At 41.4% G+C, this 14,593-nt stretch overlaps 1 protein-coding gene across 1 annotated transcript in view; it reads right to left on the bottom strand.

The window, feature by feature from the left end:
- Nucleotides 1-670: 670 nt before the first annotated feature.
- The window catches only part of LOC140849069 (leucine-rich repeat-containing protein 37A-like), a 31,838-nt gene continuing 17,915 nt past the window's right edge, over nt 671-14,593 (bottom strand). Inside the window, exons 7-15 of the mRNA XM_073235114.1 lie at nt 13,306-13,377; nt 12,666-12,740; nt 10,610-10,728; nt 6,936-8,515; nt 6,475-6,576; nt 2,480-2,526; nt 1,103-1,151; nt 916-1,022; nt 671-806 (exon numbers count right to left, since the gene is read on the bottom strand). Coding sequence (XP_073091215.1) covers nt 686-806; nt 916-1,022; nt 1,103-1,151; nt 2,480-2,526; nt 6,475-6,576; nt 6,936-8,515; nt 10,610-10,728; nt 12,666-12,740; nt 13,306-13,377 — 2,272 coding nt within the window. The 3' untranslated portion in view covers nt 671-685. The remainder of the gene's footprint in view (nt 807-915; nt 1,023-1,102; nt 1,152-2,479; nt 2,527-6,474; nt 6,577-6,935; nt 8,516-10,609; nt 10,729-12,665; nt 12,741-13,305; nt 13,378-14,593) is intronic.

The following is a 14,593-nucleotide window of genomic DNA, read 5'->3' as shown; positions in this document are numbered from 1 at the left end:
ACCCATAAGCCTACAAAAAAAACCGGATGCTATGATCCCTGCGAGTACAGGCGGGACTTCTCACCATGTCTGCAATATGGAGGATGCTGAGTGGCACTGGTTGGCTCTTGACACCAACCTCTACTGCCTTCTCTGCTGGAAGCCCAGGAACATTTCACAGATTCCCTTGACAGCAGGGTTCCACCAGTAAAATTTACTTGTGTGAAATCCGAAGGGTAGAAAGGAGGTGGAAGCCATTCTTTCCTCTTCTGCGGCGGCAGATGTACAGGCAGCATGTCGGCCTCCAAAAGACCCTGTGAGAGGGGCCAGCAGTGGGCGATCCTCTGTGGGCCGGAGGTCAGGAGGTTGTAAAGAACTGGTACTTGACCAGCCAGGGGAGAGAGAGCCCCAGGAGAAACTTACTTGACTTAATACTATACTCCTCAAGGATGATATGTTTCCCAGTTTCCAGGAACTGATGATATTGGGGAAATGGAGGGACACCTCATTTGTCCTTCTTTGCCCGCATTACCTCTGCAGAAGGAGTGGCTGCCGCGAGGGATTCTGGCCGCAGTCCTGCTTTTCATGCCTATGGCACTTGTTATTTGCACCTAAGTGTTTAACAATTTATACTTTCATTCCTTACCAGACGGCCGGGATTGCTTATGAGCTTACACATTTCAAGGAGAGACAATTACACATTTTATTATAGGTGGCCCGGGGCAGGCTGGGGCTCCCTCTGTGCTGGTATCTTGCGCTTCGTTCCCTTCCCTTTGTCACCCGACCCTGAAGTCACATTCTTCTCTATTATGACTTCACTGAGCTCCCTGGGACAAGAAGAATAATGCCAAATCTTTTACTCTTAAAAGGAATAATAAAACCTTTTGCTATTACCTCATTTTAGGTAAGAATTTTAAATTGTCCCTAATCTTTTACCCTCCATCCTTCTCAAGTAGCTTCTGTGCCAGGTTTTTCTCACGTGAGGGACTGACGGTTCTGTACATATTCCTGAGCCAAAGCCGCCTTCTCCAGGAAAAGGCCTTCTAAAAAATATAGAAAGGAGGCATTAATTCCATACATCCCCTGCTTTCTCCAGCATAGTACTTGATCCTCCCAAATTTACCTGATTCTTACACTCTTCTGAGGGTTTATCCGGAAGTGGAAAGAAGCCCCTTGGAGGAAAACACACACACAGATAGTAATTAGTGATTCATGCTATTTTTCATGTCTCTCACAATGTGTATCTCTGACTTATTAGGACCAAATGGGTACCTCAGTCCATCATCACAAGCAAAATCACTACAGACCTGGGATCCTGAAAATCATTCCATGCATGCTGAGCTTCAGAACTTCTCCGTATCTGTCCCTTATAGCCCCACAGTGTCTCTGGGGAGACCTTTGTATGTGGCTTGGCATGGAGTGTAGGCAGGATTTCAGCCCCACTCACCTTCTTGGCCACTGGCCAAGTGCCCTTGTGCAGTAAGCGAACTGCTCAAGCACACCGGGCAGAAGCGTTTCACTCTCCCCAGAGGCATTTTACACCAGTATCCTTTGGACTCACTCTCACATGTGTCACTTGCTGGTGGGTGGGGGAGAAGGTGCTTCCATTTCCCTACTGCTTTCTCCTACAGGTTGAATCACACCAACTTATTGCTGAGTCCAACTAGCTCACTAACTTTCACATGTCAGACTCTCACTGACAAGTGAATGGGTTGTGAAATCACCTTAAATATCATGGCCAGCACTGAAACACAAAATATTCTTTTGAATACAAATGGAATAGAAAAAAATCAGAGTGCATAATAAGTTTGTTTTAGAAACTACTTATGCTTATATGGTACGTGTAGTGGGTCATGACATAAAATGGAGCTCACAGCCCAAGCACAATGATCAGTGGAGAAGTCCCCAGTGGGAAGGAACCACCTTCTTCCTGCTACTCACTCTCAGTATGACCATGGGGCAAGACCCTTTCCCTTTTCTCCTTCTCCATTTCTTTATTATAAGAAGTAGAGATAAACTCCTGACTGAGGTTTCTCCCAGTTAAAATTCTGTGAGGTTTGGTTAAGGCAACAGAGACTGGGGACCCGAAAGCCAGTAGGATGCGAAGGGATGATTGACAAGAAGGGCTCATATATTCGACCTTCCATCAGCTTTGAAGGAGACTCGCATCCAGGACCATGTGGCCTTCTCTGCCCTTTCCCCTGAGCCTCTGAGCAGTCCTCTGGCCAGGCCTCATGTCCACCCCCAGCAGGAAGAGGTACAACCAAAACCTTTCCCCTCCAGTCATTTTCCTTCCAAGCCTAGGGACAGCAGATGCGGCTGTGCCAGGCGCATTCTAACTCAGCTTTGGCTGGGGAGCTGCTTCTGAGAGGCAGTAGGTAAGTAGTCTTCCTGCCTTTGATGGTTTCCTCACCGTGAAATGACATGGTTGAAACAGATGAGTTCTAAGCTTTCCTCTAGTTCTAAAATTCTACTTTGAAACGGCCAGATCAGTATTTACCTTGAGCCTCCTTCTTCATCCAGTGCTGCTCTTCTAAGGGAGAATATCTGTTTTGAAAGAAAACATGATATGATTATCTATCATGATGACCACTATTTCCAAATCTTTATTCATCTGTTTATTTTAAATCTCATCTACCAGTGGGATGATAACGGTTTTGAGGACAGGAATTCTGTTCTATTTAACTGTCCTTGGACTCTTCCACACTACCTAACTTGAGATTGGGCAGGTAGCTTGCAATATATTTCACTGATTGTTTTAGATAACATTCAACAGATAATCCCGCATAAAAACTCTTGGAACTAGGAACAGAAATTATCTGCGAGGATCCGAAACAGCATCACTGTTTTAAATTCAAGAACAAGAGTGGGAAAAAAAAAAGAACGAGTAGGGTGCCTATTATTACTACGACTATTCATTATTGTTGAGGAGGTCCTAATCAATGTGATAGGAAAAGTGAAGTATTGTAAGGGAAGAGACACACATATTTGCATTTGAAGTGATCAATAACCTAAAAGAGCCCAAGAGGATCAACTAAAATTTTATTGGAAATAATATCAGAATTCACTAAGATACAAAATCAAGAGATCAATATACAAACCTCAAAAGCATCCCTATATACCATGGATAACTAATTTTAAAATGGAAGAAAACCCCATTTACATCAGCAAAAATGCATAAAGTACCTCAGGGTAAACTTAACAAAAAACGTGTAAGACCTATGTGATGAAAACCTTAAAACTCTTCTGGAGGACTTTAAGAAGACATGAATACATGACCTGAGATACCATATTCCTAAATTGTTGTAAAGATATAAGTTCTCCTCAAATTTACCTACTAATATAAAGCAATCTTATTCAAATCCCATGATAATTTTTAAATTAAAATCTAGCCAGCTAATATTTTTCTGGAAAATATTAGAAAATATGAAGGAAAAGCTATGAAATGTATGAAGAAGATCAAAGGGCAGGAGCTCACTCTATCAGATGTCAAAATAAGTTATTAAGCACCTGGAATTAAATAGTGTGTTACTAGTACAAGAAAAGGTAACTGGATCAACAGAACAGAGTCCAGACACACACAGTATTTTTGATCAGTGAAGAAGAAATGAAGCATTCAATACAGGATTTTAAAACAATTGGATCTTCATGTGGGAGAAAAAGTTAGATTCTCTGCCTCAACCTAACTGAAGAGCAAATAAAACAAATTCTAGATGGATTAAAAAATGCAACAACACACGTGAACCAGAAGAAAATATCAGACACTGTTTTTATGCCGTCAGGTGGCAGAGGCCTTCCTGCAAACCCGCGCCCGCGGGGCCCTGCGGAGGGACTGGAGGCGGGGCCGGCACGCCTCCTGCTCTTGCCATTGTCCTTCTCTCCCCTGGATCATTTGTCTTTTTCCCCTAGATTTAGAAAACTTTTACATTAAATATACTAATCCTTTCAGTGGCTTTCACTGAACTTCAATGTTTCAAATATTTCTCAGGGTTTTTATCTTCAAGGAGGAAAAACAACAGTGGGTGAAGGAGCACAGACGTTGCAGTTCAGCACGACTGGGTTCTACCTTTGTTTGGGGCCTTAAGTTGATCTCCTTTGTTTGTGAAAGAGAGACGGTGACACCATCCTCCCAGGAGTGTGGGAATTAAATCAGAAAACGTATGGCAGACATAGTTGGAAGTTTGGCATAAATCAGTACTAAGTTTACGAATGGTGTCACAGGCAAGGTGATCAAATCTATCAAAGGCATCTGCTTGTCATATCAGGCTTAGAACGCTCTTCCCCACCACGAGATATAAAAATATTGCTATGGCTTCTATTTTTTTTCTAATACTTTCATGGATTCTTCTTTTCTTTTTGTTGAAATATGTTTATTTAAGGTGATAAATAGAGATCTGCTGTTATTTCTCCCCCCACCCCCCCCCATATAGTTAGGGAGCTGTTCTATTACCATTTATTTAAATTCTTCCACCGATGAGAATATTAAAAGGTGATATTTCAAAAGTCCTAGGAACACATGGGTCAGTGTATTGCTGGACTCTGTATGCTACTTCAGATCATTGTTAGGTTGCATTATTCCTTACTGTGGAACTGACATTGCCCCCTCTTTCCCCTTTGTACACCATTATTGTCTACCACAGGAAAAATATTGCATGGTCTCTGTCCTCAAAAAACTTATCATCTAAGTGAGGAGCACAAAGAATGAAACCATATACATACTTACATATATATAAATGCGAGGTTAAACTACATGGACATTAGAAGCACTATGGAAGCTTATATGAATTCCAAAACAGCAAAAGGACTTCTGCCACCTGTGGTACAGTGGTCACTGCCTGGGCAATGGCCAATGACTCCCTTCCCAGAGGCCTTGGCAAGCTGACCCCATGCCAGTTACCAGTCTCCTAGGCACAGAGACTCTCCAAGAAAGAACTCACTTGGAGCAATCTCAACTGATTAGTATCACAGGATTGATAAAAAGTCAGAATGCCAGAGTATGACTTGACAATGAGAAATATATCTGTTCCACACACAGACTAGCTGTGTCTACACAATCAGGGGGTTTCTGGTCATCACCAGGGAGAGGCCTCTGGGGCACACTAAAGCGACCTGACCAAGCGACCTGCAGGTACACATTTCTCTTTAGCAGTTCATCCATCCAGTCAGGTTTTACTCAAGGTAGATAGGCCAGGAAGCCATTTGGTCCTTTAATATCTCTACTCTGAAGTTTTGCCCTCAAGGCTGTGCTCTTGTTTGCCTTCTATTGCCCTAGACTGAATGATTATATTATTGTACAAAAGACAGAAGTGCACTTTAAAATATTTAGTTCACTTAAATGTTTCCATGTTTATAAAAAAATATTTCAACATTTGTGTTCTGATCAGTAAAGAAAATAAATTGTTATAACCCTATAAAAATAACTATCTCTGCTCTGCTCCACCATGTGTTGACCTTGGTGTTTCTCTCTTGGGGAGCTGCCGTTAAAAAATTGCTTATCATATTAACATCGCAGGGAGAGGAATGCCTCACCATGGCCTCTAAGAACTGTTAACAAGTCTCACAGAAGGACTAGGACCAGGAGGACTGGAGTATTTAGGCAAGGGTTCATGGAGAAACATGAACTTGAGTTGGCTTTCAGAGACTCAAGGGACTTCTGCAAGGCGAAACAAGGGAATTTTAAATGGGCAAAGGAACAGACAAAAGTAGGAAAGGCATGTGACTGGGCATCCTGGGGAGCTGCTCTGGCTGTAAAGAGGGCTGCTGCAACAGTAGAAAAGGTACAGATAGAAAATGAGTTTGGGTTTATCAGGTAGAGTCAGGATTACCGGCTAATTAAATCACTCTGTTGTCAGCCCTGCCTGTTGGGAAAAGTAACAAACCATTCTGTTATTGCACAAAAGGCAGGCAGGCAAGCCAGCTCCAGAAGGAGCGTCAATACCAAGTGCTTTAGAAACCCTGACATGGGCTTTAGCTGCAGTGATCTGACTGAACCTATTTCCACAATGCCTTACGTGATGGGGAAGAAAGTTGCTAAGTAAATCTAATGAATCAACAAGATCACACTTTTATCTTTTAGCCGTGTCCTTTCTTCCAGGGTGACTGATCGCTCTTCAGGGTGGAGATTACACATCCCTCATAATTCCAGTCAACAAGGAAAGAAATCAGTGGTAGGATGGGAATGACTGATGTCAAATCGACTTAGTTTTGAGTTGAAGATATTTTACTGTCATGTCAACTCTGGCCTTCTTAAACCTCTCAAAACAGTCTAATGGCTCATTATCTGGTGTCAGTTCCACAGAGATCTCTGGCAAGGGGGGTTCCTTTAAAAGTCTCTGGCATATACTTTGCAAGAAGAGAATAAAGCATATGTCGGTCCTGGTGACTAAAAAGGAATATCAAGTAGTAAGAGGTGGGAGAGAGGCTTTGATTTTCAGTTTGTGGATTCTGAATCTAAAGACAGACTCTCCTCTGGAGGCCAGAACTAACTGTCCTTACCTTAATGAGGCAGAAAGCTATAATCCACAACAGCACTGCTCCTGTCACTGACAATGCCAAGATGACTTTGATTTGATACCCATGCACCAGAGCTTTTGGGAACTGAAAAAATAATGGAAAAAGACTTTTCAAAAACAAAGAGGTGGAAAGGATAAAAGCTCTTATAAAATCTCATTATTTCAGGTAAGCAGCGTAAATGTTTTTCAAGAACATACCAAATCTAATGCTAATGATAAATCAGCATTTTCTTGCTTTATCTTGGGTGTTAGGTCCCCTCCTCATCTACACCAGTTGTGGCATCATTGTCTGAATGAGCACAGTGGGAGATCACTGTCCTCCCCAAAGGCCCAGGGCAAGACAAGACACAGACTAGGGGCCGCGGTCTTCCTGCCGGGGTGCTTCAATGCCATGTCCCAAACTGACTAACAGGCTGGGGGCCATGTTTTGGGCGTTATCCTCACCTCACGGAACTCCTGCTCTTCCTGTTCACTCTGGGCTTCTGGACTCTCGTGGATGTAGTTTTCTGTTTCCCTCTGGTCTGTATCCCAGTCTGCCCTGGGCTCCTTTGCTTCTTGCTGCTCGCTGAGAAGCATCATCAGGAGGCCGGTTTCGAAGATGAGCTTGGCACAGGCTGGTTTCACGTGGGTCTCTGAGCAGCCCATTTTCAAAGTCCAGAAAACATGAGAAATGAGCCTTCTCACATCACTGTTGGTGATGAGGGACCGCAGCTGCTCGTTTAGCTGAGCTTCTGGGTGGTCACCTGGAGATGAGCTCCCTGGGAAAGGGAAGGCTGTGGATGTGGAGGCTAAGTCAGTGCCCACGTTGTCGTGTTCCTGTTGTGTTTCCGTGGTCAGTTTGGGAGTTGGATCCAAAAGAGAAAATAAATCTGGAAAGTGATTTTTCTGAGAAGTCAGTTCTGACGATGAAAAAGCCTCTTGTGAAGGGGAGTTTATAAGGCTCATTACAGTGAATGGAGGCTTGTTCACCACCATCGGACTATTGTGTGAACCTTTACTGCTGAACTGTCTACTCATTTTGGCCTTGAGTATTTTGTGACCCGCATGCCGCAAAGATTCTGGAAAGAGGTACTTTTCTCTGAAGTGTGAGGTTGGTTCAGAAGCCTTCATATTTCTAATGCCAGCACTTGCATCTTCTAAAACAAAAATACTGTCAGCTAGGTCTTTCGGTTTTAGTTTAATCTCAGGTAGAGATTTTGGAGTATTGGAAGCAGAAGGCGTGCCCATCAAGTACTGGACAGAAGGGACGGCTGCCTCCTGTTCCCCTCGGAATGAAGACTCGGGGTTGAAGGAGCTTTCTGCGGTCTCCCTGGGGGGCTGCTCGTGAGGCTGCTCCGGCGCCCTTGGGGATGCCGTCGTGAGCCCTTTTTCCTCGGCCGTGCTCTCCGCAAGGAGCTGGGCCCTCTGCTTCCCGTTGATGCCAGCCTTCGTCATTTGTCTGCGTTGCCTCTTCCGAATGCCCTTTGGGCCCTTGATGACCACCTTCAAAGGCCCCGGCCTCCTCCCTACTCTCTGAATGTCTGGTAGGCTGTTTTCTTGTAATTGGGCAGTTTCCAATGTTTCGGTGGAGATTTGGGGGTGAAATCTGGGATTCGGAAGTTTGGAACGTAGAGGCATGGCATCTATGATATCTTCCAGATCAGAGATTATTTTCTGTTTATTTTTGTCAGCTGAAATGGTGGATCCAGGTGGAAGAGAAGTGTTCTCTGCGTTGTTTTGCAAATGCCCCACAGGCTCATCTCCTCCTTGTAAGTTTGAAAGAAGTTGTTTAATGAATTTTAATAATGCTGAAACTGCACCTTCCATCTGTCCAGAGAAAGAAGATGATATGTATCCAAGTGCACTAACAACACTTTCCTTGCTAAAGTCTCCTTGCTCACTTTTGAAGGCTGACAAACTGATGGCATTTTTGTCTGCGGCTGCCTTCTCTGGCTCGATAGTCAGCTCAGGGCTGCTACTCTCCTTCCGGGATAGTAATGCCTTCATGAATGACCCTTCTGGGTTCCCTATAGATGTTTCATCATCTGTCAAAAAGAAGAGATTGCTTTTCATCTTCCTACGCTGATGGACAGTGACTGCAATGGGGTTGGGGATGGACAGAGGGGACTTGATAGTATGGGTGAATGTCAAAACCACAATGTTGCTCATGTGAAACCTTCATAAGATTGTATATCAATGATACCTCAATTTGAAAAAAAGGAGAGACTGCTTTTGATAATGAAAGACTGATGAGACAGCTTTTTGTCAGTCGTTAGCCATATATCTCACTCAAACAGATCGGGAATCAGCAAACATTTGAGGTTCGATTAGGAGAAAAATAAACACAAACTTAAACCTATGTTTGGCAACCACAAAAGGAGAGGAATATGTCTTTTATAAGACCCGTTTCCTGCTAGGAACACTCCATAGTGCAAAATACAGTACTACGTGCAGGATTATTCCATTGGTCCCCAACAGCCAATTATCCAGTGCTCAAGAAAAGCCAAGGCTAGAAGGCAAATACTTCCCCTCGGCTAGATTCTCTGCAGATCTAACAGTGAGTCCTCACGTTCACATACCCCATCCTGTAATGCTTCACATGCAAAGGGAGTGTGCAGCTTTCTCTCTCCACCTCTGCAGTGTGTTCCTGTTCTTGCTACCATCACAGATGAGCACACCACCACCACCCACTGCAAACAAGTGCCCTTCTCCATATGCCCTTCTCCACCTAAGCACCTATTCCTTTGCTTGGTCCCTGCTTCCATATATCCCAGCCCCCATAAGAGAAGGCTCTATATAGGGGGAAAAAACAAAAACTAAAAAACACCATGTCTACCCTGGCTCTTTGCTTAAATTTGAGCAGGGATCTGGGGTGTGGGTTAAGAGAGCTGTCAGGTTGTTATGTCAATGTGGAATATTCAATAAATCAATCGAACAATACTTGAGGTCCTAAAATGCAAAAGGGACAAAACAAAATTTTTTCAGATGCCTGCTTTGCTTTCATTTAATTTCATTTGTAGTATTTCCAGCTTTACTTGGGGAACCATCCAAAGCTTCTGGCTACGTCAAGGCCAAGGGCACCTGCACAAGTTCACTGGCCAGCTGGGTTTATTTTCCAGAAGAATTACAAGTATTTTTGGTGGTGGTGGTGAGGGTCAGAGGAGGAGGTAAGGGTCGTGAGGAAGGAGGAGCATGGGCTTGAAGAGAGTCCCAAACCGAGGCTAGCACACCTGAGCACTAGGCTACAATATATAACACTTGGATCTCATTTTTTCTCACCTATAGAAGTAGAATGAAAATGTCTATTTTGCCCACCTTTAGTGGGAGAAGGGAGTGATATAACTGGCAAAAAAAATTTTTATTTTAAATAAGCAACATTGTAGTTATAGAAGAAGCAAAGTATTACTTATGATGTGCCCCAGATCATTTTATGATGTGCCCCAGAGACCTGTATTCAAGCTATCTGAGCATGAAAGCATATTTTGGAAGTCATCACATTAGTGCCAATAAAACGTACTACATAGAAAAATACTTAAAAGCACCTGAGTGTTTTGGGGGATAGCAAGGCTTCATTTCAATTCAGAGCAAATTTAGAGTTGGACAGTCTAAGAACAGAAGAGCCTTCCCATCCATTGGAAGGGCTGCGCAGCAGCTTCTGGCTATAGAACCAGAAACTCTCAGGTTCCAAAGAAAACTTTCATAAAATAGCACTACTTGTACTCCTCTATAAAAGTTGCAAAAACAAAATGAACAAAAATATATCTATATTTGCCTACAAGACAAAGGGCACGTGAGACCTAATGCATATAACATCAGATTGTGAACCGTAATACGTGTATGAGTAAGTTCTCATTCAGGGGTTAAGCACCAGACAGAGAGCACAGTACACAGGATGTGGCCACTAGTGTTCATTCTTTCCCCTTCCATTCCTTTCTCTTGTTCCTTTAAGTATGTGGATCACTGTCACTGTTAGCTTAATAAGGTAACTGAGAATCTGACTTTTTAGCAAAGGAGTAGTTCTTAGAAATGTAGGGAGTTGAACTCTTAATGAATTGATAAAAATAATGCAATTAACACCATTAGTTTAAAGATTAACAGTTAAAACATTAATAAAACATCATAGGGTAATGGTAACTCACCACAATATGCGATGTTTGTCAGACATTCACTGTCACAATGCAGCTTGACTGTACTGTAGAAAACCTCAATATTATTTTTGAATTGGCAGAGGCAGCAGGTCATATGGATTGGTAAAATCCTATAAATTGAAACACGGAGAATTGAATCAGTGGGAAAGGAGTTACTTGACTGGGTAGAAGAGGCAGGCCCACGCCACCCACAGGGCTGTGCAAAAGGAGTTCTTGGCACATATGGCCTGTGAGGTTGGCTAGGGATGAGCTGGCCAACCGCTGTTCTTGAATACTGTAAACAAACAGGAGGACAGAGATGCCTCACAGGCCTAACAGTAGGGTAAGAATGGAAGTGGGTATCATAGGCCTAGAATAAAGCTGATAGGGATTAGAACTGGGTGACACTGAGCTGTTAAAAATAAATGATATAATGGAGACAACTGAGGAAATTTGAATATCAACTCTTCATTAGATAACATTATGCATAGGAATTTCTTCAGTGTGCTATTAGTATTTTAAGTATATAGGGAAATTATTTGGATACCCAGAGAGGAAGGCATGTAGCTGACAATAGACAGACTGACTGGCAGACGCTGTGGGACATTGATGAAGACGAGGTTAGAACAGTGGCCAGTAGATCTGACGGTGAGGGGAAGACAGTCATTTCTCAGCTGACCTGACAAAAATGGCGAGAGCAGACTGCTAAATGCAGGGGCCTTTCCCGTACTAATCTTGTGCAAGGCCATCAGTTAGCATAATACCAAATTTCTGTTGGCTTTCCATAATGGAGGGGTATGGCACAATTTACAGTGCAGTAAGTTTTGTAAGAAATTGTCAGAAAGCCCTACAGAAACATTTTTTAAACTGAAAAGATAAAAAATGAGATTTGACCCTTACCTCACATTATATGTGAAAGGAACTAATAAAAATGGATCATAGATAGACCTAAATTAATTAACCAGCAAGTATTCAACTTATTGAAAGAAAACTAAGAGAAAAATCTTTGTGACTTTGGACTGGCAATAGGTTCCCAGACAAAGATTTCTTAGATAAGACACAAAAAAGGCACAAACCTATAAGAAAAACTAGAGCTAATCAAAATTCAAAGATTAAAGACTTCTGGTCTTCAGAGATACTTTTAATAGAATGAAGACGAGCTATAACCTGAGAGAGGATATTTGCTAAACACATATCTGAGAGAAAGGACTTTTTCCAGCATATATAAAGCAGTCTTAAAACTCAACAGTAAGATAAATATCCAATTAAAAAACAGATTTGAACAGACATGCCATTAAAGAAGATGCTGCACATGTATAGACAACACCATCAGAGATCAGAGATCTATTAGAGAAATGCAAATTAAAACCACAATGAGACACAACCACACACCTCCAAGAAAGGCTAACATTTGTAAAACACTGAATATAAGGATCAGGTGAAGATGTGGAGCAACAGCCACCTCTCATACACTGCTTTCTGGAATGTAAAATGGTGCAGCTACTTTAGAAAACAGCTTAGCAGTTTCTTCAAAAGTTAAATACATACCTAGCACAAAGACCTGCATGTGAATGTTTATCATAGCTTTTTATAGCCAAAACTAGAAACAACTCAAATGTTCGTTAATTGATGAGTAGTATGGACCTCTACTCAGCAGTAAAAAGGAGGGACAGCTGTGACCACATGGATGACTCGCAAAAAGATTATGCTAAGTAAAAAGAGCCAAACACAAAAGGTTACATGCGATATGAGTTCACTGATAAGACCTTCTGTAAAAGGCAAAAACTGCAGGGACAAAAATCAGACTGGTGGTGGCCGGGGGGCTGGTGGTGGGAGGAGGGGTTTGCCTGCCAAAGGCCATGAGGGGCCTTTTTGGAGACAACACGAGTTCTGCATTTCCAATGGTGGTGGTTACATTATTATACATTTGTTAAAATTCATCAAACTGTACACTTAGAAAGCCAATTTTATTACATGAAAATCATAGTTCAATAAGCCTGACTTAATAAAATAAGGACACTTAAAAAAATCAACCAAGTGAAAATCAATATAAGAAAAATCAACTTACAGTTTTTCTAACTTGGGGCTCATCATGACGATGCTCTCAACTGTTTTTAGTGTCACTTGGGTTTTTCCCATGTCTCTGAAGGAAAAAGCACAAACGTTTATGATACGAACCCGAAGACAGAAGCTCTATACTTAAAAAGATACTTAATGACACATTATTACTGCAGTTTTGGCTTCTCTGTCTAGCCAGCTCGAGTTTACCTGCCACACATGATAACTCCAGAGAGAAATTACTGAAGAAATTTAAATTTATTTGCATCATCAAATTAATGACCTTGGCCCTGAACACTACGATCTTTTTGTCATCACCCTGCTTCTCATTCTCACCTGTACCTACCACTCTAGATTATTTTTTTTTTAAATACACCTTATTCCTCTTTGCTTTCTGGGATAAATTATATTTCTACATGCATCTGCACATTCCATATCTATGTGCGTTCTTCAGCACCACTCTCTTTGACTGATAGCTTGTCTTGCACATATACATTCTTTCTTAATCCTTTCTTTGCCTAAAACTCTTATTTCAATAACCCAGGTAAAATTAAAATTCTTTTTTAGCCAAAATGCAAAATACTTAATGTTTGATGAAAGTAAAAGAACAGAAATCATCTCATAAACCATGATATTGTTGTAATACTTACAAATATTTTAATGCTCTCAATTTGAAAAAATAAGAATCTTCAACAGTTGTCAGAGGATTATGACTGAGGTTTCTGAAAAAATGCAATGGAATTAAAATTATGTGCATTTCACGAAACTTGCATTCATTTTCTTTTTTTTGGTATAGGACTCAAAGGTTAAAAGAAAAAATTCGTTATCTGTCTTTACCTATAAATCACACTTAGAATCTGTAAAGCACTCTTACTTTGGGAACTACCTACCTAGGTCTCTAGATGATAAAGGGGAGAAGAGAAAGAGGAAAAACACAGAAAAAAGTGGAAAGCAAAAACTTTCCAGATTGAGAATCCCACAAAGTGACTATGGTGGGAGGAAATCCCGTTGCTCTGAAGGAAATCGTATTCCTAGGTCCTCCATAATCCAAGGTGCTTTTCTTTCAGTTCTGGAAATTAAAACAGTTCCACAGTTTAAACCACGCAGTGACAGCAGGACCAGTTCCTTGCTTTTGGATCCAAAGAGAAAGGGATAAACCTGAGAGGAGGTGGTAAAACCTCTGCTCCCATCACAGCCTTGGCTACACTGCACGCAATCACCTGTTCAGTTGTCAGTCTCCTGGATTGTCAGCTCCTTGACGGCAGGGACCACACTTTACTGTCAGTGTCACTCCTGTGCCTGACATGGTGCCTGATGTTTACTAGGTATTTAATAAAAGTTTTTTGAATAAATAAATAACATTTTGCTTACACATCAATAAAATGAACAAATTCATTTTGGATGCAAATTTTTATTCCAAAATGCTGAGATTTTCTTCTCAATTCTTTAAAACAAACAACAGACCAAAGGGAGAAAAAAAACAGGAAGGAAAAATCTTGAAAATTAACTTTTACTCAAGAATCATTAGTACATTTTGCCGAATATTATTATCACAACTAATATCTATTGGGCTGCCAGGCATCTTTGATCAGCTTTTCACATTTAATCCTCACAATAACCTTGTGATAGATATTATTATTATTATTATTACCCCGTTTTACAAGTGAGGAAACTGACGTAAAGACAGGTTATATAACTTGTCCTAAATCATCAAGCTAGTGCTAAGAAGCAGAACTGAAATCTGAACCAAGTTCTGGTTCCAAAGCCTGGGGTTTAACTTGTATAGAAGAAAGGGATTTAAGACAGCCTTTACTTTAACCTCAATTTTGACAGCACTAAATACAGAAAAAGCTTTTCAAACGTGATCTACCCATCTGGGAAACCTCTATGAGAATTACATTTTCTCTTTTTATTCCTTTTCCCTAATCATCTCCCGTG

This window comes from Manis javanica, chromosome 4 (assembly GCF_040802235.1).
Source record: "Manis javanica isolate MJ-LG chromosome 4, MJ_LKY, whole genome shotgun sequence".
Taxonomy (NCBI): domain Eukaryota; kingdom Metazoa; phylum Chordata; class Mammalia; order Pholidota; family Manidae; genus Manis; species Manis javanica.
The sequence above is the reverse complement of the archived record's forward strand: the minus strand, read 5'-3'. Positions and strand labels throughout refer to the sequence as shown.